Source organism: Canis aureus, chromosome 16 (assembly GCF_053574225.1).
Source record: "Canis aureus isolate CA01 chromosome 16, VMU_Caureus_v.1.0, whole genome shotgun sequence".
NCBI classification, from domain to species: Eukaryota; Metazoa; Chordata; class Mammalia; order Carnivora; family Canidae; genus Canis; species Canis aureus.
The window spans coordinates 9,290,173-9,313,315 of NC_135626.1; the positions used below are offsets into that span (position 1 = coordinate 9,290,173).

The 23,143-nt window shown below is 50.4% G+C and overlaps 1 protein-coding gene across 2 annotated transcripts in view; it reads left to right on the plus strand.

Annotated features, from left to right (window-relative positions):
* CFAP77 (cilia and flagella associated protein 77) overlaps positions 1-23,143 on the plus strand; it is a 130,490-nt gene that overhangs the window by 41,604 nt on the left and 65,743 nt on the right. Inside the window, exon 1 of one of the 2 annotated variants that reach the window (XM_077851189.1) lies at positions 8,738-8,819. The exons of the other annotated variant lie outside the window; for it this stretch is intronic. Within the exon in view, the coding sequence (XP_077707315.1) occupies positions 8,787-8,819 (33 nt within the window). The 5' untranslated portion in view covers positions 8,738-8,786. Of the gene's footprint in view, positions 1-8,737; positions 8,820-23,143 lie in introns of those variants that run through there. 2 annotated transcript variants of the gene reach the window in all.

The following is a 23,143-nucleotide window of genomic DNA, read 5'->3' on the forward strand; positions in this document are numbered from 1 at the left end:
TTATGGTTCCATTTTCTCGGTAGCTCAGAGCAGCGTTGGGCGCGAGGTGTGGGTTTCCTCCCGACTCAGTGCGGTCTCGCTGTGCATGTGAGATCCAGGACACTGCAATGAAAAGCCTGCCAGGCCTTAAATCAGAACATGAAGACGGATCCTGTTATCTTGAGTCACACAGAGGGGCTGCTTGGCGTTGCAGTGACATGCTCAGGGAGTCCGATGTCTTCCACTTCCACGTACTGGCCTGTGGGTTGTGGGGGGGTGGCGGGGATACAGGGAAGGCTAGGCTGTTGCCACCTTCCTTCTTCCACACCAGGCTTCTTGGCTGCCTCCTCCATTGGAAAAGTCACCATATCCCATTTCCTGCTCTTGTCTCGGCCCTTGTCCTAGCTCCTGGGCAGCTCAGTCGTCAGACTGCCTGGCCACATCTGTGTTCCTCCACCTTATGAGTTATGGGGATTTGGGTCAATGACTTGAGCTCCCAAAGCACCTGTTTCCCTCTCTGGGGCCTTGAATCAGTGACTTGAGCTCCCAAAGCCCCCATTTCCCTCTCCAGAGAATGGAGGTGATAATAGCACCCCCTACAAAAATATACAGACATCCATCAACGAGCAAATGGATGCACAAAATGTGATCTATCCAGACAAAGGAATATTATACAGCCAGAAAAAAACACATTGAGGCACCTGGCTGGCCCCATTGGTGGAGCATGCGACTCTTGATCTTGGGGTTGGCAGTTCGAGCCCCATGTTGGGTGTTGAGATTACTTAAAAATCAAATCTTAAAAAAAATGAAGTATCGACACATACTACAACGTGGATGAACCTCAAAAACATGATACTAAGTGAAAGAAGCCAGACACAAAAAAGTCACACATTGTATGATTCCATTGACAGGAGACGGCCAGGGGCTGGGGAGATAGGAGAACAGGGAGTGATTGCTTAATGATAGTGATTTTTCTTTAGAGGTGATGAAAACTTTTGGCACCAGACAGAGGTAGTAGCTGTATACACCACCGCAAATATGCTAAATGCCACTGAATTGTACACTTAACAACGGTCAGTTGTATGTTGTGTGATTTTCACCTCAATTTAAAAATGAATTAAAATTATATATGAATGTTCTTTGACATAAAGACCTCAGCCCTGCGCCTGGCATGTGGTAAGTGTTGAATAAAAGCTGGCCTTAAAACAGCAGCAACGGTAGCCCAGCACGCATTTTCTGATCTCTGCAGAAATCTCCTCTTTTGACCATAGGCATCTCTCAGGATGAACAGGCCACGCGCGCTTGAGTGATGTGTGCGGGGAGGATGCTTACACAAGGCACACGTGAGCGGGAGCATGGGCACAGGGCCAGCTGTTTCTGGGTTACACAAAACCCACACGTTGGAGATCATGTGTGGCCAAGGATGTGCCCTGCTTCGGGGGCACACCTGCCCGTCTCTCCCTTGTGGCGTGGTGAGTTAGAGACCCCACGTCCTTTCCAGCGGTGCCTGCCGAATCCGGCTAACACGCCCATCGCACTTGCCCCCGTAGCCTTCCCACTGGCTCAGGACCACTTCCAGTTCTCTGCTCCCTTGTCCCTGGCAGCCACAGGGGCAGGCGCTAGCGGCGTGAGCGGCTTGATTTCTCAAGCCCAAAGAAGCTATAAATCTAGAGCTTTAATCATGTGTTCATGATCATTCAGCAAAGAGCAACGGAGGATTTATTCTGTCGGGACCACAACGGGGAGGCAGCAGGGGGTTGTCATGGGGGATATTGGTTTAGCAAAGGTAGAACTGCTCCCCCGGGCCCTTCCCGGGACTGGCCGATGAACGATGACACCGATGGCCATAACAAGGCAATTACTGGTGTGTGCAGGCAATGCTTTGTTAAAGAGGCAGGCTTCCTACGTGGGCCCAGAGCGGGCCTTTGTGGCTCAGCCTCGCCCAAGTGGCACAGCCCCTGTGATGTTCCCCCATCTCGGCTCCAGGGCCTGCGTCCTTGGGAAAGCAGTAAGCATTTTTTAAAAGCCCCAAGGGTCCCTTCCAGTGTTCTCTGCCAATGTTAAGGAGGAGAAATCAGGGAAACCTAGAGACACTCTGTGGCCCCTTGCATGCAGCAGGCGTCTAATAGCTATTTCTTGAAAACCTCTGCTCCTTCGATTTACAGGAGAGAAGAAAGGCTCAGAGGGGTAGCGATTAGTAACTGTCACTGGGCTGGTCTCCCCTTCTGGGTGGGAGCTGGCTGCCTCGGTGCCTGGCCTTGTTTACAAACCTCAGCCCCAGCAGCAGAAAGGGAGTGGCCTCCCCTGGGGCAAATAGGATGAGCCCAGCCCTGTTTCCTTGGGGGATCTCTGTGGGGTGCTTCTGGTGTGTTACTCTAGAAAAAAATTTAAGGGCATGCAAGGGTTCCTATCCTTGCTGTTTGCTTTTGTTTTTCCACAAATGGGTTTCTCTTCACTTAACTTTCTCTGTGTCAGGATTGGGACACCTTTTCGTAGCAGTAGGTACACCACTCCCTGCTTTCTCAGAGATGCATTTCATTCCATGGACCATATCTGCCCCGCCCCTGTCATACCTGGGTTCTCAACATTACAGCATCACACTGCAAGGACATGTTCTCAAGTATTTCCATAGGATACGCCTTAGCTGGGGAGTTGCTGAGCTGAGGGCTACAACTCACATTCTAAAATGTCACAGGTGCTAAGAATTGCCCTTCCTGGAGGTTGTCCAGCCTGCTGCACCCCCTGCCCTCCCCGCCACAGCCTACTATCCAGCCCTCAGCTGGACTGGAAGACACAGATTAGGTGCTCATCGATAACAAACACATGTACGAAGGCCCGAGCGCCCACTCATGCCAGGTGCCAGGCATTGTCGCCGGTGCTGGGATAAAGACTCAGGCTGGTCTTCACGGTCAGAAGCTCTGTGTCCCCCAGGCCACCTGCGTCGGTAACCTGGGGAAGGCAGGCTTTCCCAAGTGGGTACCACACACAGGAGATTTCTCATGCTAGAGGAGCAAGCCTGTCCCCACTAGAAGACTCCTAGTAACACCAGAGAAAGAGGGGCACAGCCCACAGACACAGAGGGAGAGGGAGGGGTCGCCATACCTGGGGACTGATGGATTGAGGCGATGCCTTCTTGCATTCAGCACACCCAGCTTGGGGCCACCTGGTGTCCCCACTGTCTTCAAATGGAACTGCCAACAGGAAGAGGGCAAAACCTTGGGGGGCTTGGCCCAGAAGGGTCACACACTCAGCCTGGGATGCAGGGGCTGCTCCTAGGGGACCTGAGCTGGGAGTCCCTAAACGTGAGAGCCCTTGGCTGGGACAGCAGGCAAAGGAGGTGGACAGGAGCCAGGGAGAGAGGTGGGCTTACCTAATTCCCAGTAGCAGCCCGCCTACAGTGAACGTCTCTCTACCCCAAGACTAATTTCTTGTTTACTAACAAGACTTTCAGGCGTTTCTCAGGAAATGCTGTCTTAAATCGCTACAAGTGCTTTATGACTTCATATTTGAAGGAAATATGCTCATTTTCCAATCGATGGCTAGTATATTGATGGCTACCATTGACTGAGGGTGTGCTCTGACCCAGACCCCAGGCTTGTCCTCTGCAGATGCTATTCCATGAACCCCCCCGCAAGAGCCCCCATTTTACAGATGAGGAAAACAAGGCTTCTTACCCAGGTTTGAAAAAAAGAAAACGCAAGAAAAGACAGATGTGCCTGTCTACGAAGCGGGCTTTCTGGATGCCACAGGCCTATGGGGCATGAGGATCTGGGAAAACTCTATGAGCCATACATGTGCTTTGAAACCTTCTAGTAGCCACGTTAAAAAAGTAAAAAGACACAGGTGAAATTAATTTTAATAGTGTATTATTTAACTGAATTGTTTACGAGAGCGTGTCTTCAACATGTCATCAATAGGAAAGTTATTAATGAGCTAATTTACACTTCTTCCCTTGAACTCTGGCTTTGAAATCCAGGATGTATGTTGTACTCACAGCACATCTGGGTTAGGTCCAGCCGCAGGTCAAGTGCTTATTGGCCACACATGGCTGGAGGCTGCTACCCGGAAGAGCATAGCTCAAGAGAAGGAAAGCTGACCATCTGATGTGCAGATGCTGCTCAGACAGTTCCCCCGACCTGCCATGAGGGCTGTGCCTTTGTGGTCAGTTGTCTCAGGAGATCCTATTAAAAGGTGAATTCACATCCTTTGGTGCCCAATTCCTCAACTTTGGGGAGTCTCTTCAACAGAAATCTCTTAGGCATGAATATATGTGTGAAACCTTATTTGCAGCAGCAAAGAATAAAAACACACAACCCCCCCCTCCCCGGAAACAGCCTGACTGGCCCTAGTCAGGGGGAGAGGAGATCCACCCTGTGGAATATTATATAGCCATGAAAAGTGAGAAAGGCATAGAAAGACAAAGCTGGTAATGGAGGAGACCTTGGTGAGGAGGAAGGGGGCAAGATGATTACTCTGCACACACATATGATTATTTGACTTGTACAACAAACATGTCTTGCCTAAAATAGACCTCCCATAATCTTTCCTAAAAAGCCCCCTCCACTGCTCCGACTTTGTCAACCTGTGCCCCTGGGTCCCCACACAGATTAGACAGCTTCTCTGGCATGTGCTGCCAGCACTTCATAGCAGCCATTGGTTTTTAGAAGGAAACAGGGTGAACTGGGTGAGGACATGAAGTGACATAAAAACCCAATAGAGGGCAGTCCGGGTGGCTCAGCGGTTTAGTGCCTGCCTTTGGCCCAGGGCCTGATCCTGGAGACCCGGGATTGGGTCCCGCAGTGGGCTCCCTGCATGGAGCCTGCTTCTCCCTCTGCCTGTGTCTCTGCCTCTCTCTGTGTGTCTCTCATGAATAAATAAATAAAATATTAAAAAAAACAATAGAAGCAAATGAATGAATCGGTTAAGGTAGTTCGAGGTGAGATATTGAAGGAACCAGCCAGGAGGAAGGCTCTCCCCAGAAGACTCCCAACGTTCCTGTCTGCTTCTATCTGTGGGTATCTGGCACCGATACCATTTGAACTTGGGAAATCTGCAGGCGAGGGGTTACGATGTGGGCTACAAGGGATTCGTGATGATGGGAGTATTATCTAGGGTGGGACCCAGACATGAGCATTTAAAAAAATATTTATTTATTCATGAGAGACACAGAGAGAGATGGGGGAGAGAGAGGCAGAGAGAGAAGTAGGCTCCTCCCAGGGAGCCCGATGTGGGACTCAATCCCGGGACCAGAATCATACCCTGAGCCAAAGGAAGATGCTCAACCGCTGAGCCACCCAGGTATCCCATCGATGTGAGCATTTTTTAAAACTCGTGGGCGATTCTAAAGGGTGGCTAGGATTGAGAATGCCCATCCTGTGGTCCCAGCAGGACCCGTCCCAGGATGGCCTTAGACGACATTTGTACACAAATTCACATAGCCTGCAGGCTGCAGGGCGATGTCTCTGCTGTGCGGAGCCAGGCACACCTGTAAACCAAGTGCCAGCAGGACTAGGGTTCCTGGAACTTGTGGGCAGGGCTGAGGAACGTTCTGCAAGGTGGGATGCCAGATAGCGAATGTTAAAATTGCCCTCCGGACTGTAAGAGCAATTTCCCACTTATCAGGTCCCTGGGAAAGAAAGACAGGGTTGACCCGGGGGCACGTGGCCAAGGGAGGCCTTGAGAAGCCATCTCCCCTTTGAGAAGAACATAAGCTCCCCCAGTTCTCAGAGCCTCTTCCGGAGGCCTGAGGCCTCTCCTCCACGGCCAAGAACTCACCTAGAGGACATAGCTGGGAGAGGCCACCCCCGGGCTCCTCCCCCAGCTCAAATTCTTTGATCCAAATGAACCAATGACATTTGTCACAGCCAGGTGGCCCAAAGCTGGGAACTTCTTTTTTTTTTTCTTTTAAAATTGTTGTAAAATTCATATAACCTAAAATGTACCGTGTTGGCCATTCCTAAGTATTAAGTCCATTCCCCACTGCTGTGCAAGCGTCACCACCATTGAGCTCCAGGGCTCTTTCATTCCACAAGATGGAAACTCTAGATCCTTTCAACCATGTCTCCCCATTCCTCCTTCCCGGCCCCAGGCATCCCCTTCTACTGTCTGTTTCTGAATTCGACTTTTCTAGGGAATTCCTGGATGTGCGATCATACAGTGTTTGTCTTTTAGTGACTGCCTTATTTCACTTGGCATCACACCCTCGGTTCATCCCACACTGTCACAGGTGTCACGACTTCTTCCCTTCTTAAGGCTGAATGCAGTTCCACGGTGGATCGGCCCCGTTTTGCTTATGCGCTCATCCAAGGATAGACACCTGGGTTACTTCCACGTTTAGCTATCATGACTACCACTGCCATGAACACCGGTGTGCAAATCTCTCTTTGAGACCCTGTTTTCCCATTCTTTGGGGTAAATACGCAGAAGTGGAATTGCTGGAATAGGGTAGTTGTATGTCTGATTTCTGAGGAGCCGCTGTGCTGTTTTCCACAGTGCCTGCCCCGTCTTGCATTCCACCCGCAGTGCACCAGGGTCCCCCTTCTCCACGTCCTCGCCAATGCTTCTTCTTTTCTGTTTCCTCCTTCTTTTTGGTAGTAGCCATTCTAACGGGTGTGAGGTAGGGAGCATCCTCTTAAATCTCTACGAGTTACGCATCCTGGGGTAAAGGTCCACAGCAAATGCAGATATGATGAAGTCACCTTCCCTCTCATGTTCGAAAGGCTTCGAAGGCTCCTTAGTGCCTCATACCCACAGATCAGAGCCCCTGACACGAGCCTCAGCCCTACAGGCTCCAGGTTGTGCCTTCATGCTCCTCCCTCCAGCTCTTGTCCCTTGCCCAGTTCATCCTCGCTCATTTATTCCCACTCACCTTCGGGTCTCAACTCAAATGTCACTGCCTCAGGGAAGACCCTGACCACCCTAGACCAGGCCACAGCCCTCAGTTGCAGCCTGCAACACCTACCACAGTGGGGAGTGAAGAGCTTCATCCTGTAACATCTGTCATTCTGATCAGAGTGCAAGAGTCACATAATGGGGCACCAGGATGTCTCTTTTGCTCATTGCTCTGTCCCTAGTGCCTTTCCTATAGTAGGAGCTCACTTAAATCTGTTGAAAATGTGAACAAAGACACATGCGTACTTGTGAACACATGTGCGCACATACGCACACACATATGCAGCCACACACACACAGGCATGCACCTGTAGGCACATACACATACACACATGTGCCCACATACACATCCACACAGCACATGTACATACATATACATACTCACACACGAGGCATGCACACACATGCAAATACACATACACACACATGCACACACAGACACATACATACAGATACATGAACACAGGCACACACGTACAGACATGTGCACACATATACACAGGCACGCACATGCATGTATACACACAGTCACACACATGCATACGTGCACACAAACAGATACAGGCACACAGGCATGCACATGTATGCACACACATACAGATACAGACACACGTGCACACAGACACATACAGGACACATAGAGACACATGCATACAAGGCGCACACAGATACACACACATAAGCACACATACACACAGGCATGCACATGTGTGTGCACATAGATACACATGCACACATACAGAACATACATGCAGGCACACACACATGCGTGCACGCACATACATACATGGCCCCTGTATATTCTAGTTTCACTCTCAGCTTGTGTACAGAAACCGAGGCTGCCCTTTGCAAAATGGAAGAACCAAAATCATTATAAAATGCATCATATTTTGAGTTTCCCCTCCTTCAAATTGCCTCTCTCTTATCAAGCATAAATGCCTAAAAAGTACCCATCTTTGCCCCTTGCGTCTTGGTAGTGGAGCTGAGCAGCTTTCTGACAAAATACCCCGGATTCTTTCTCCCTTATCCGAGCAGGGGTGGTGCGGGGCACCCCTGCTTGCCTGGGTGGCAGGGGATCTCTGTGAGCAGCCAGGTGAGAGCCAGGGCAGAGACACCGGCCTCCAGAGGGGCTGGGGGACTGTCGTGTATCACAGGGAGATTTTTCCTCCAAGTGCCTTCCAAAAGAAGATAAAAGCAAGATAAAAATATCTTCCATTTCCCCCCTAATTTGTAGTTTCCTGGTGTTAGCGAGGCTTATAAGACACATGCTCCCAATTAGCTGCTCCTCTTAATTTAAATGCTTCATAAATTATCTCCTGCGCGTGTGGATTATCACTTCATAATGCGAGTTAGCATTTAAATAAATAGCTGTGGTGTAGAAAATTAGAGAGGTTTACTTCTGAGGCGCTGGCATAATGAAGGAAAAGACCACAGCAGCTGAACAGGGGCAGTGGGGGGGACGTGAGGGGACACACGAGCTCCTCAGAGTTTCCCAGAAAATGAGAGTTATTCACGAAGTCCATTCACCCTTTGTTGGCATTCATATTCTTTATTTACGAAGGGCATTTCTTTGGCCCCATCTTTTCTTTTCTTTTCTTTTTACTTTTATTTTTTTATTTTTATTATTATTTTTTCTTTTCTTTTTACTTTTAATTTCAAAATAATTATCAACCCATAGAAAGTTGCAAAAACAGTACAGAGGGGTCCTTAGGTCCCTTTCCCTAGCCTCCCCTGGTGGTGACATCTCAGATAACTGATAATGCGTCAATGCCGGGAACTTGGCATTGGCTCCCTCCTACCAGTTGCGCCATCGTTTCTTTTCTTTTCGATGACATTTCAGTGTGCAATAGTCACAGGAATAACAGCTACCCTTTGGTGAGCACTAACGAGGTGCTGAGCCTCGTACTGAGTGCTGTATGCCTGCCTGGTCATCAGAGCAGCCCTTGGTGGTAAGTGGTGTTGCCGTCCCCATTTTATGGCCGCAGGAGCCAAGGCTCAGCGAGGACACCCCTTATTCCAGGCTTTCACAGCTGGTAGGCAGTGTAGGCAGGATTAGAACGCAGGTCTAGATGACTGCAGAGCCTGGACCCCCCTCAGCACCCACATGGAGGCCGTGGTGGTGGGAGGAGGTGGAGTCAGTTTCCTGCTTTCTCTGTGTGTTCTTTCTGCAGGAATGTGTGCTGCCCCCTGGGCAGCAATGCCCTGAGTTCCAGATGCTTATTCCTTTCTGAGAAAGAAACTGGGACCATTTCCCCAGCCATGCGCTTGGGGCACTTCTGCTGTCATGAACCTTTAAAAAAATGAAAAATTTTATCTTATAGATGGATAGGTTTCTTTTCTTCTGCTTGGGAAAGAAATTAAAACATTTTTGCAGGCCCCTCTAAGTCCTGTGGGCCCTGGTCACTGTGTCCCAGGCCTGATGGATGAGCCGGCCTTGCATCCAAGATTCAGAGGTTCCAGGAAGCACTATAATTTGTTAGGAAAGCCGTGGCCCTTGAAGCATGCGTGCAACCCTGACATCTGTGACCCTAAACCCAGCAGGAAATGATGCTGAACAAGATGGAGAAGCTGGAGGGGCTCCCAGAAAATGATCTAGAGGAGGTGGCCACAAGCCCAGCTCCCCGGAACTCTATGGCAGGGGACAGAGTCCCCGAGCAGAAAGTGTTGATGTCATCCTGGAGCGCCCCATCTGCCCACAGTACTCTTGGGCCCCTGCAACGAGATCCGCTCGCTCTCTCCTTTCAATCACTTTCTATAGACCCCACAACCACCCCAAGTCAACGACCATGCCCTCAGTTCCTGCACAGATGTCTAAAGCTGCTTTTCAAAATCGCATGTTGCTTCTACTCTGGGACGCGTTGACATTGTGCCATAAACAGGAAGGTTGGTGCTGGGAAGCCCAGTCGACCTCAGGTCATTCTGTTTTAGGGGGAGCATGATTTTTACCTGAAAGATATGCTACAGCGGACTGTGTTTGTTCTCCCAAATTCGTATGTTGAAATCCTAACCCACAAGGTGATAGTATTAGGAAGGGGGGCTCCTTGAGAGGTGATTCATCATGAAGGAGGAGCCCTCATTGTCGGGATTTGTGCCCTTATAAAACGGACCTCAGAGAGCTCCCTCACCCTCTTGCTGCCATGTGAAGACATGGCAAGAAGTGAGCTGTATGCAACCACAGAGGGTTCTCAACCCAGCCAAAGTGCTGGTGTCTTGATCTTGGACTCACCAGCTTCCAGAACTGTGAAAGTAAAGGTCTGATGTATTCTGTTAAAGCAGTCTGACAGTCTAAGACAAACGTGTACCCCGATCGCTTGGTGATGTGCCGGGGGTCATTACTAGCTTCTGAATGACTACTCATGGGGATGCCCACAGCCTCTGGCCCTCCCCTCAGGGTGAACTAGGGCTCCCTTCATGTCATTTCTACCCAGCGAGGGCTGCCAGATAAAATACAGGCTGTTCAGTCACATTTGAATCTGTGATAAACAATGAATAAATAATAAGTATGTCCCACGTAATAATTGGGACACATTTCTACTAAAATTTTTTTCATTGTTTATCTGAAATTTGAATTTAGCTAGATGGCTTGTTTTTTTGTTTTGTTTTGCTAAATCTGGCCTTGGAGCCCAGCACCCAAACAGACCCCTGCAATGGCTCCCATGACTCTGCCCCATGCCCACCCGTTTCCTTCTTTCTGTACCCCAGAAAATTATAAGTTTTGGGGGCACCGAGAATTGTGTCTCTCATTTCAGTACACCCAGCACGGAGCACAATGCCTGGCACACACCTGATAGTAGATATTGTCTGTCAATATGGGCTAGTTATTTTGGGTTATTTGCAAGGTTCCTTACTGTAGGATGGAAATGCCAGGCTGCTCAGGGCGGCAATGTGACCGGCCCTTTGGTGGGTACTTGGACCAAGCACGGCAGATGGGAACGCGAGCATAGCCATGCCGGCTCCCTTCTCCCGAGGCTTTGGTGGGTGCAGACGCTGGGCAAGTTACCAATGGGACTGAGCTGCATGAGATTGCTAGTGTTTTCTGGGTTTGCACCCATACCACCAGTCGCTTTGTGTTCTCTTCTCGGATGCTCATAACCACCCTCCGAGGAAGTTCCTATCTGCATCCCCACTTTCTAACTGGGAACTCTGAAGCAAAGAGGGGGGCAGTCGGGGTGCCTGGGTGACTCAGTCAGTTGAGTGTCTGACGTTGGCTCGGGTCATGATCCTGGGTCCTGGGATCGAGTCCTGTGTCAGGCTCCCCACTCGGCGGGAGACCTGCTTCTCCCTCTCCCCCTGCCATTTCCCCTGCTTGTGCTCTCGGGCTCTATCTCTCTGTCAAATAAATAAAAATGGAATCTTAAAAAAAAAAAAAAAAAGAGGGGGGCAGTCGTGTGCTCAAGGTCTCTCAGCTGGGAAGCAACAGAGCTTGGATTTCACCAGGCAGCCGTGGCTCCTAGCCTACACATTAAACTTCCAAACTGCATGCAGGTCAGGATGACAACTTGTGTCTAGAGAGAGCCCTTCCAGGCCCAACCCAATGTGTGAAAACTGGACAGCCCGTGGACACATCCCGGGAGCTTTCCTGGCCCTGGTGCGTGGCTCCCGGCCCTGCTTCATGGCTCCCAGCTGCCACAGGAGCTGGCGCTGACGATCCAGGTTCAGAGGGTCCCACTGATCATGTCGGTTCCTCCTCTGATAAACCTGAGTCCATCACCTGCCCTGGAGTCGTGGTTGGGGTGCCTGCGTGTGTCAGAGTTCGTTTTTAGAATTGGGGATTGGCTCTTGTAAGGGTTTGCATTTGACAAAACTCTTGCTTGGCTCTAAAAATGAACTGTGTTGTGCCTTTTAAGAGAGATTATCTCTTTTTATTTAAATAGGGAATGCATGTGGTCCAGCGGATGCCTTCCCCAGGAAAAGTCGAATTTTCCTAGTTCCCATCTGTGTGGCTTTCTGCTGGACAATCATACACTCAGGAAGGCTTTGGGCTTTCGTTCGCTCACCTGTTCATTCATTCGCTCAAACATGAGAATTATCGAACTGTGACTGGCTCCATTCATCCCAGGAAGGAGTATGGCTCCAGTGGCCTGGGAAGAACGTGGTGGTTCAAAGTGCACTTGCTGAGCCGGGTTCCTATTGCTCAAGGATGCCAGGGATCAAAGGCCACCGTGGGAATGTTCTAAGCCCTTTGAAGCTCTTAACAAAGGGGTTTCTGAAAAGTTCAGTCATTAGGACCAGAGGAAAGCTCACAGACAACTACGAGCTGCCGGGAATGGGCTGCCAGGGGAAACGTGAGTAGGTTTGTGGCAGCAGATTCCTCTGGGCAGAGAATCATTAGGGAATTTCGAAATTCATGATGATTCATGCAAGGATAAAGGACAAAGGCAGGAGAAATGGCACCCTCGTCCCAGGGCAGGCTGGTTGGGGGTGTTTCTCTGAAATAGTCAAAATTGGATCTGACTGCTTATGCCTTTCCAACTGATCTACTAATTATATTTCTTCAAATTTTATATCCCTGACCCTTGTAAAAGGATTGCATTGAAGGCGTGTTTTAAGCTGCTTTTTAATAAGTCAATAAGAAAGCTCAAAATTATTTAAAGCTTCTTAAAGAGGATTATATTTGATTTCTTAGGGGAATTCTGGGGTGTAGAATAGTAAAGATGCTCTGTCCTTCTGAGATTGTTTTACATTGAGGAAGCACATCATTTAAGAGGAAAACTTTTAACCATTTTATTGTTGGAAAGGGGTTGACATTTCCGTACAAAAAGACTTTTCCTACATGCCGGCAGCAGCATTAACGGAGTCTTAGGTCTTCGAGGGGGCAGGGATGGCATTTGAAGCTTTCCAGCAAAGGCTGGGACTCTCCTTTGAAGTTTGTTCCCCATTCTTTAAAATGAGGCTTTTCTGACATTCTGAAAAGAACAGATTCCCTGGGTAGCTGGGAGAGCCCAGTCTGGACATCATGCATCACGAGGAATGAAAAAAATCTGGGCAAGAGCAAATATTTAATTATTGTTCTTTAAGAGTCACGTGCACCAGTGAGGCCTGACTCTAAACCTGGTCTGCAGCGGAGAATGTCACAGGATGCAGGAGGGCTCCAGTCTCACTGCCAAGGGGACACTGGGGTGGGGAGGAGGCCCGCTGTGGGGCAGAGCAGAGAATCTTCTCCAAACGTCCCTAGTGCTCGCCAGTCCTGAATGCCCCCGGCTAAGGAGAGCTCCTGGGGAGCTGGGCAGGGAGAAGGGGATAGGTTAGGGGCAGGAAAAATAAAGAGGCCGCGTGACATCAGCCTGCAGCTTTCTCTGCACTGAATCACCTTTGGAGATTCTCGAGACTGACCAGCTCAGATGTCCTGCACTGACCACGTGCCTCTCAATTCAGACTCTTATTGTCCCCCCACTGGAGCGTCAAGCCAGACTCCTGGGGACCCCTGCCTCCCAGGCTCTGCTGTGCTACCAGTCTGACTCTCCTAACTGCTGTTTGCTGATCGTCCCACGACCACTGACCCGCAACTGTACAGGCCACGGCCTGGGCACACGCTGTGAGATGCCACCCGTATCCTGTTGGTCAGCTTTCCCAGTCCTGAAATGCTGCCTCTCCCGGGAAGTCTGCCCCTTAGCTGGAGGGTAGACAAGCCCGATCCCTCCTCAGCACCCCCACAGCCGGATGTACTTATGATGCCGATGTGCCACGGGATTCTGCGTGTCCCAGCCTCCACGTGGTCTCCGTGGCCACATGCTTCCAGGAATGCCCCTGGCATGTTACCACTAGAAAAACCCACTTCTCCCTTCACTCCTACTTCACATACCACATGCTCTGGGAAATCTTCCCCACGTGATCCCACAGCATCCTGGGAGGGTGGGTGGTGCACTTCTTTCAGCTTCTGGGCCCCTAGAACCTTGCTTATCTACCTATTTGAGCTCCTGTCTCCCCGTGAGCTGTAATAAGGGTCACACACACGTCAGCCCCAGAAGATGGGGTCTGGCTTATCCTGATACACTGCTTGGCACTGAGGTGGTTCCCTGACATCTGTTTGATGAGGGCTGTGCATTGATAGGTGCCCCCATGCCCCGCCCCATGCACAAGCATGTGGGTGTCATTGCTGTGCCATATCGTTGGAGGGTGTGGAGGGCCGAATGTGTCCCCCAAAAGGATTTGCCCTAGTCCTAATCCCCAGTACCTGTGAATGGGAACTTATTTGGAAATAGGGTCTTTGCAAATATCATTGAGTTAAGGATCTCAAGATGATATCTTCCTGGATTTTGGGTGAGCCCCAGTTCTAATGACCAGTGTCCTTGTAAGGGAAAGTGTTGGGGGGAGGTGTGAAGCACAGACACATAGGAGGAAGAGGCCCAATGACTCGGGGGCAGAGGGTGGAGGGAGACCCCCTCAAGCCAGGGTCTGCCAAGGATTGCTGGGGCCACCAGAAGCTCAGAGAGGGACACAGAGCACATTTTTCTGAGTGCCCCTGGAAGGAAGCAATTCTGCGGACACCTTGATTTCAGACTTGTAGCTCCCAGAACTGGGTGAAAGCAAATTTCTGTGGTTTTAAGCCACCAAGTTTGTGGCAATTTGTTGCAGCAGCCCCGGAAAACTAATAGATGTCTGAGGGCAATGGAGGGCTTCCTGACCTGTCCAGGCTGTGACACTGACTGCAGGCCCCAGGGACAGCTGGAGACACGAGCAGTCTCTTGTGCCCACTTCCTACCAAGCTGACTGTTGTGTCTGTGCTGCAGGCTGGTGAAGAGGCTGCAGTACACAGTAGAGGCCTTAGCAGGAGGGAGGCCAGAATCAGGCATCCCTGGCCTCCCAACCTCCCAGCCCCTGGCCATTAGCTGGGTGGGCCTGGGTGCGCATGTCACCGCTGAGCACTAATCTGTGTCACTGGGATAAGCACAGACCTGCTTTGTAGGATACAGTGAGAATTCATTCATTTATCCATCTATCCTTCGACAAAGATTTGAGCACCTACGATACGCCCAAAACTATTCTAGGCACTGGAGATAGAGCCTCGAGCAGCAGCAGCAGAATGACCCCTGCAAGCTCATGTGTTACGGGGAAGAGACAGTTGGTGAGCACAATTCATCAGTAAAATACATGGTTGGTAAGTGCTGTGGAGGAACACTAAGGGGGGTGGAGATGAGGAGAGGTGGGGGCACAGTTCTCAATGAGAGGTCAGGTCAGAGACAGTCACTGAGGGTCCCTGGGTGTCAAGCACTTCCCTGACCAAGGCATGGGGCACAGAGTACTTCCTTGACTTCCAGGAGCTGTGTGTGCTTGTCTGAGCCAGCTCGGGCTGCTGTCACAAATTGCCACAGACTGGCCTGGGGTGTGGGGAGGGCGCCCTTAAGCAATAAACATTTATTTTTCCCAGGTCAGAGTGCCGGCACAATCGGGTTCTTGGGGAATGCCTTCTTCCCGGGGTTCACGGCTGGCTGGCTTCTCCTTGTGGCCACACACATGGAAAAGGAGCAAGCTAACCTTCCGGCCTTTTCTTAGAAGGGCGCTGATCCCATTCAGGGGGACTCTGCCCTCATGACCTAATCACCTCCCAAAGGCCCCACTTGCAAAAGCCATCACCCTAGGGATTAGGTTTCAACATATGAATTTGGGGATCCGAAACCAGCACCCGTAACAGCACTCAACACAGGAAGGAGTTCGTGTCTTCTGTGTCTCCCTGTTTCCTGTGTCTCCCCATCTCCTGTGTCTCCCCCCAGGATGCATGCTCTGTGCTCACTCACCCTGCATTCTGCTTGGTCCCTCCTGGCTTCCCCCCCTCGGGCAACCTGAATGCCAGGGCAGGCATCTGGGGGTGCAGAGAAGCAGGGGCCACTGACTCACACTGGCAGTCTGGGGGGCATTCTTGGTCTGAACCTGTGGTCATACAGAGGGGGCTGCCGAGGGCGACCTGCCATGGCCTCCTGCCTCTCCCTCATTCAACTTGCTCCTCTTGGAACCATAAAGAAGCCGAGACGTTTGCAATTCCTTTGAACACAAGTTGGAGAGCGGAGATGGGAGATTGTGGCGGCAGAGTCAGGCAGTGTATTCTGTTTTTCTCTTCTCATCCACCCACCCTGGTCAGGTCTTACCACTCTGCCCCTTCCACTGGCGGTGGCTGTGAGTAGGGTATCACCACTGGGCAATAAAGGGTTAACCCAGCAGGTTGGGGATGTCCCTACCCTCTCAAGTTCCAAAGAAAGGATGAGGCCCCGGCTCCTTGGAGGCAAACCTCTAAGCTCTCAGCCCTTGGAATGTCCTTCCTCATGAGAACGTCTGGCTTAGCTGAGGTTGGGCTGAGCCAGTGGGTCCACGCTAACAGTGTGACTTCTGGTGGGGGCCTCGGGCCACACGGCGTCATGGAGCTCTGGAAGGGCTGGAGACTAAGATGAGCCATCCCAGTGATCAGCCCGTCTCTGTGACCAGCTCCCAGTAAAACTCTGGACACAGAGGCTTGGGGAGCTTCCTTGGTAGGCGATGCTCTGTAAGGATGGTCACACCTCCAAGCTGGGAGGAGTAAATGATATCCACACAACTCCGGGGGGCAGAGGAGAATACTGCTGGCTCCTACCTCACCTGCTGGTTCAGTCTGTGTCCATAAACCGTGACCGTGAGAACAGTGGCTTTTCTGAGATCGGTGGTTCCTTCTGGTCAGTGTCTGAGCTGGAGATGGTCTTGGGAACCCCCACGAATGGCAGCCACACTTTTGGCCTCTGCTCATCCCTGAAGACCTGGTGTGAGGCGGAGAGGCAAGGTGCACCTTCTTACCTCTGTGGGCCAGAGTCCACCTGCATGGCTGACCGAGCCTGTGAGGTGGCTGACCTGGGGGGCACTCCGGCCCATGCAGGGGTGCTTCCCCCGCGAGTTGCTCCGTGCTGCTGATGGCACTGGTGTGCATTCCACCCTCCGGGCTTCAGAAAGTGCCCCCTTGGAGAACAGCAGATTAGACTCCTCTAATCAGCACAACTCCATTGGCTTTTATTACTTTGGGCAAAAGAAAATTTGCTCCTGAACAAGCAAAAGCTCCCTGAGAGTTCTCGAGGTGTCCTGTTTGGAAAGATATGAGGGACGAGGGACAAGGCAGGTGGGGTGCTCGTGGGCTTGGGTGACAAGGAGAGAAGTCATCGTCTGAGGAAGAGAGGTCTGGGCCTGGCCCTTTAACACCAAAATGATGGAGTTCATTTGCATTTAGATCTCCTCCGCTCCCTCTTTTCATCTAAAGACAAATCCTCACAAAAGGCTGCTTAATTAGACCAAATTAGATTTCCGCTCAGCAGCTTGTCATTCATTACAAAATGCTGTTCTTTTTCTATTTTGGTAATTATAGGCTGGTCTGTACGAGTTTGTAAGCATTCACTCCAGCCAGGGAGTATGACTAGCATTCCTGATTTTGTTCAGAGAAGAGGAAAATTATTCAGTTGCACCAAATCTGTCTATTTTATAAGTTGGATCAAGACCATCGCCGGAGTCTTTTACAATAATGAGTATTCTCCCTCTTAATTCTTTAATGATTAATTGTAGGAGCAGCACAGAGCTTGGTAATTTCCAAGACTAAAAGCTAAGTACAAACAGATTTCACATGTAGCAATTATGCCATATATTTGAAATCTTTACCTGAGTTATTCAGCCCTATCGTGTGTGAGAAGCCACCCATTAAATCATTTATAGCACGGCCCTCATCCTCCGTTAATATCGATCAGCAGGCGCCTTCAGGGGAGCTCGGATCTCTTTTCCCATCGCTCATTCCCTCCTCCCAAGCGAGGAGCTGGAGCCGGGACATCTGCAATGTTCACCTGCAGATGCAGATGCCAGAGGCTGGGGGCCTGGGTTTGGCGGATCCAGGGCCTTCATTCCCATGTTGCTCACACGCCCTCCATCCTTTGCCCGCGGTGCAGCTCAGCATCTAAGAAGGCTTCCCACAAACCGGGGAAGGTTCTCAGAGTGGCTGCCGTGTGTGCTGGAGAAGCCAGCGCAGTCCCGTCCCAGGGTGGCCCAGTTGGCTTCACGTTGGTCACTTGGGTTGAGGGCGGGTGGGTGGTGTGAGCCCCGGGCGGCATGTGGAAGTGGGACAGGCGCCATCAGGTCTCTCTAATTAGTGCCACTCGTCCCTGTTCCCTGAGCTTACTGCGTGAGGGGCGCTGAGGCCTCTCTCCTCGCCCAGGCATGAGCTAACAAACAGGAGCGTCCACACTGGGCCCAGATCACGCTAGCTCTGCAGCTTTCTTGCTGGCTGCTCTGCCTTCCTGAACAAAAGACCTGGATGATGTGGATCGGGGTGACGGGGATCCAGGCATGCTCCGGAGAGAGAAAGGCAGAGCTGGAGGAAGTCCTAGAAATCAGCTCATCTTCCCTCTCACTCTATGGATGGGATCCCTGAAGCCAGAGCAGGGGAGAAGGAACCTCCTCTGGGCTGCCCTCCTGGACTGACCCTCTCTTTAGCCCTCAGCCTCCCCCACCTCATGTCATTGTCACAAGTGGGAAACTGCCCAGGCTCTGGTGTTCTCACCAACTGCAGGAACTGTGACCCTTCCATGGGGCCCACTGCGGGGCAGGACTGGTCTTTTCCACTTTTTGCCCTCAGAGCTCAACTCCCTGGAGAATCTGGGAACAGATGCCATACTGACAAGTCAGGCCTGGGAGGAGCAATCTTTCCATGAGCTTCCAGAACAGCAGCCGCCTGCACGACTCATTGATACTTAGTCATGTGAACAGTCCTGAAGTGTTCGTTGAAGACCTACTGTGGGAACACCTGGGTGGCTCAGCGGTTGAGCATCTGCCTTCAGCTCAGGTCATGATCCCAGGGTCCTGGGATCAAGTCTTACATTGGGCTTCCTGCAGGGAGCCTGCTTCTCCCTCTTGCCTATGTCCCTGCCTCTCTCTCTGTGTCTCTCATTAATAAATAAATAAATTCTTAAAAAAAGATTTACTGTGTGCCCAGTACTGGGGACACTGTAGTAAATGGAACAGAGCTGCCTGGTGCTCATGCCACTGATGTGCCATTGAGTGAGCTGTGGCCAAGACCACCACCCAAATGATTGGTTGGCTATAGTGAGGTGGGTCCAGGGAGGAAAGTGAGATCATGTCACAGAGGCTTCGACTCAGGGATGCAGAGTCCCGAGGCCGTGACAGTTAAGCTAGGAGTTGGTGGGGACCCAGGAGTGGATGATGGAGATGTGACTGATGGTGGATCTGGGTCCCTGGGAGGTATACTTCTTCATAGCAGGCTGAGACTCCTCAGCTCAAAAGCCCATTGGCACCAACACTTCACATACCCAGTTGTTTTAAAAACAGCCTGAACAAGCAGATTTTTAGCCATTTAGGGCCTGCCTAAATGTATATTTCAAAATATCTCATCGATTGTAAATTTTTAGCCATTTAGGGCCTGCATAGCTCTCTAATTTAAAAAAATTTTTTTTAGAATTTTTAAAAAGATTTTGTTTATTCATTTATTCATGAGAGACACAGAGAGAGAGAGGCAGAGACACAGGCTGAGGGAGAAGCAGGCTCCTCACAGAGAGCTAGATTCGGGACTCAATCCCTGGACTGGGATCACGCCCTGAGCCAAAGGCAGATGTTCAACTGCTGAGCCACCCAGGCATTCCCTGCATGGCCCTCTAAATGACACCAGCATCTGCTAGCCATTGATCAAACAGAGCCTCAAGTTCATAAGACCCCAAATAGTCTCATGTTCCATGTTTAAGACTCTAAACTGCTGCCGCCCAGCGGAGCCAGCAGAGCCAGGCACCCTGCCCTGTTCTGAGCCATATCACCTGGACACGGAAGCCCGTCTCCATTGCCTTCCCCCACCCTGGGCTCCTGTGCTTTCTTCCCCTTCTGGATGGTGGTCCCTCCCCCATAAGCCTCTGGACAGCCTCACACTGTGAAGGATTTCCCTCGGGTACAGCCCTGGCCAAGAGGCACCCCCTGCAGCTTGTGCGTCAGTGCCCCTTGAGGTCAGCCCAAACGCCTGCACTCACTCCCTGACACTCCTTCATCCCAAACCAGATTATTATCCATCTCCGTATGCTCCCAGGTACCGAGCACTGTGCCCTGCTCCCTGCAAGTTGCCGCCACTGCCCGTGCTGGAGGGGTGATGCATTGCTTGGGTCCCCACATCACTTTGTATGAGCAGCGGCCCGGAGCCAACCAGAAAACAAGCCCACAGTTGCATGGAGGGGGGAGCAGTGGGGCCCTGTCCCCCAGCCATCCGGCTCCACACTGCAATCAATACCCATCCTTATTAACAGGCTTCATCCTAGAGCCTCTTCCTCCGTTTCTGCTACATGCTCTGCTAACAGGTCAGCTGCCATTTTGTGTTAAACTCCTTCTCATTTATTACAATACCAGTTTTTTATTGACATGGAAATAAAACTTACAATCAATGAGATATTATGAAATATACATCAAAACAGAAGTCACTGGAGCTGGCGTTTTCATCTGTTCTCGGGAAGGAACAAGGGTGTATGTGGGGGGGGCGGGAAATACTGAACATTTTTCTTCCCTATTACATGATGCGATTTTCAATGAATCTATAAAGAAAATGAAAACATAAATAGAGTAACCAAACAGAATGATCCTTGCAGCTGTCAAAACTTAAAACAGTTCAGTTCTCCTTTGATTTCTGTTTTAAGTTTTGAAAAGTACATAGATCATTCTCTGCTTTTTCTTTTTCTTTCTTCTCTCTCTCTCTCTTTTTTTTTTTTTTTTTTGGTGGGGAGCCTCCTTCTTGGGTCTGTGGTCCTGCAGTCCTCTGTCTTTGACCCTTGGCTGCTGAGGTGACCAAGTAACCAGATGAATATGTCATTTATCCATCATGCTGACGGCTCCCTGTCGGCGGAGTGGCTCCTGGTCTATTCCTTACTCCTCAGCAGTCTGGAAGCGTGCTCCTGTGCTTGTTGGACGCCACATCAAAGTCAGCACAGACGTGTTTCTTCCCTTTACTGAGACAGTGGTGCGCTGGAGAAGGGGAAGGAAGAGCCCATCCCAGCTGGTGCACACCTACTGCGCACCTCTCACCCCTTGACTCTTCAGACTCAGGTATCTCTCTAAATCTGGTCTCTCCACTCAAGGTGGGGATGGTTATCCCTGTTTCATGAATGATGGCAAACTGAGACTCCAAGGGGTCACACAGTCACTTGGTGAGAAGGATCAGAGTCTGGATTCAGATCCCATCTGCCTTGCACCAGGTGGACCTGGTGAGGACTCCCGAGATGGCCTCGCTGAAGGAGTCCCATTTTTTTTTTCCTGAAAGTCTTAGAGCCCGCTCTGCAAAAGAAATCTGATGTGGAGACCCCCCTGTGAATAAAACTTGTATGATAGTGGGCGCCTGGCTGGTTCAGGATGAGGGCTTCATACACTGGGGAACCTCTCCTCTCCTCTTCAGGTACCCCGAGCTCCTCTCTGAGCCACAGGGGACTTGTGGCACTTGGTGGGAAGGTCACTGATCTCCTAGTGTCTCTCAGTATAGATGAGGCAGGGGCCACGGGGAGCAGGCAAGGTGGTCGGGCACCAGCTCCCAGGTCTCCGTTTGCACGGTCCAGTACTCCCTCTCCACCATAAGATGGTACATAATGTCAAGTGAAATCCATCAAGTTCCACTGGCCCTTGGCCTGCTTTGGAACAACTACTTCGTGAAGCTCTCAAAAGCCTCTCGTAGATGTGCCTTCACCGGCTTTGCCATACAGACTACCTCAGAGAGCAACGAAACCACATGGGACCTGGCTTAACTATTTGAGTCCTGGCGGAGACACCACCTACCCATGCCACGCAAGCTTACTTCCTTAAGATGGAGGGATGTTTTCCAACTTTCCAATGTGTCGTGGTGAGATAGATATTTGCATTCCTTTTCTTTCTCATCCCAAAGAGAGAGGAGTTTCCCAAATTGCTTGGGTGGGAAGCATGGCATATCTTTCCTGTGGACATATCAATTTTTCTTTTTATTGAGGCAAAATTTACATAGAATTCACCATTAGTCATTTGTAAGTGTATTCAGGGCTATGTAGCACATCCACAATGTCAACAACTGCCTGTCTAGTGGCAAGACCGCAAAAGGAAATCCCATACCCATTAACCAGTCACTCCCATCCTCCTCTTGCCCTGTTCTCGGGCAATCACTAATCTACCTTCTTTGTCTGTGGATTTGCCTGTTCTGGACATTTCACATAGATGGAATCACACACTCTGTGGCTTTTATCTTGGGGCTTCGTTTCCTTTAGTGTAATGCTTTCAAGGTTTGAGCACATTGTAGCACGTATGAGGACTCCATGCCTTTTTATGGCTGACTAATATTTTACTGTATGGATCTAGCTCATTTTATTATCCACTCATTGGTTGATGGACCTCTGGCTGGTTTCCATCTTTTGGCAACTGTAAATAATGCTGTTGTGAACATATATTAGCTTGAGTACCTGCTTTCAATGTCTTTGTGTATGTACCTAGGAGTGGAATTGCTGGGTCATCTGGTAATTCTATGTTTAACTTTCTGAAGAGCCATCAAATGGACATATGAATCTTATGACTCGTTCTCTATGGACACAAATGCAGACAGAGTTGCTGATAATTCAGAATAGTGGAGAGGCTCATGAAGACCACTAGCTAGTATGCCTACTTTTTATTAAGAACCTCTGCTCAGGGGATCCCTGGGTGGCACAGCGGTTTAGCGCCTGCCTTTGGCCCAGGGCGCGATCCTGGAGACCCGGGATCGAGTCCCACGTCGGGCTCCCGGTGCATGGAGCCTGCTTCTCCCTCTGCCTGTGTCTCTGCCTCTCTCTCTCTCTCTCTCTCTCTGTGACTATCAAAAATAAAATAAAAAAAAAAGAACCTCTGCTTAGAACTTGCCCTGCATTATGAAATGCCCCAATAACCCTATGAGCTAGGTACTCTCATTGTACCTATTTTATAGGCTCAGAGGTTAAGTGACTTGCTCAAAAGTCACACAGAGTTGAGAAGCTAGAATCCTAACCCAAGCGGTTTGGTCCCAAGATGGCCAAATGGTAATGTCTCTGTAACGTTCCAAACAATTTCTGTTTGGATCTGGAAGGCCACAGGGTACAGGCTGGCGGCGGCAGCTCTCCACTCCTCATTATGCCTGGGCTCAGACTACTATGAGAACAAGCTTGCCTTCCTCGAGTCTGCCCCAGCTGTGGGCATCTGGAGTGGGCCTGCCAGTTCCCATCGTGCACCACCCACAAAACACACAAGTGACAGGTGACTGCAAAGCATGACAGTGAGGGACTTCTCTCCATGGGAGCATTTAGCTTTATTCCTTGTTTCTTCCTTAAAC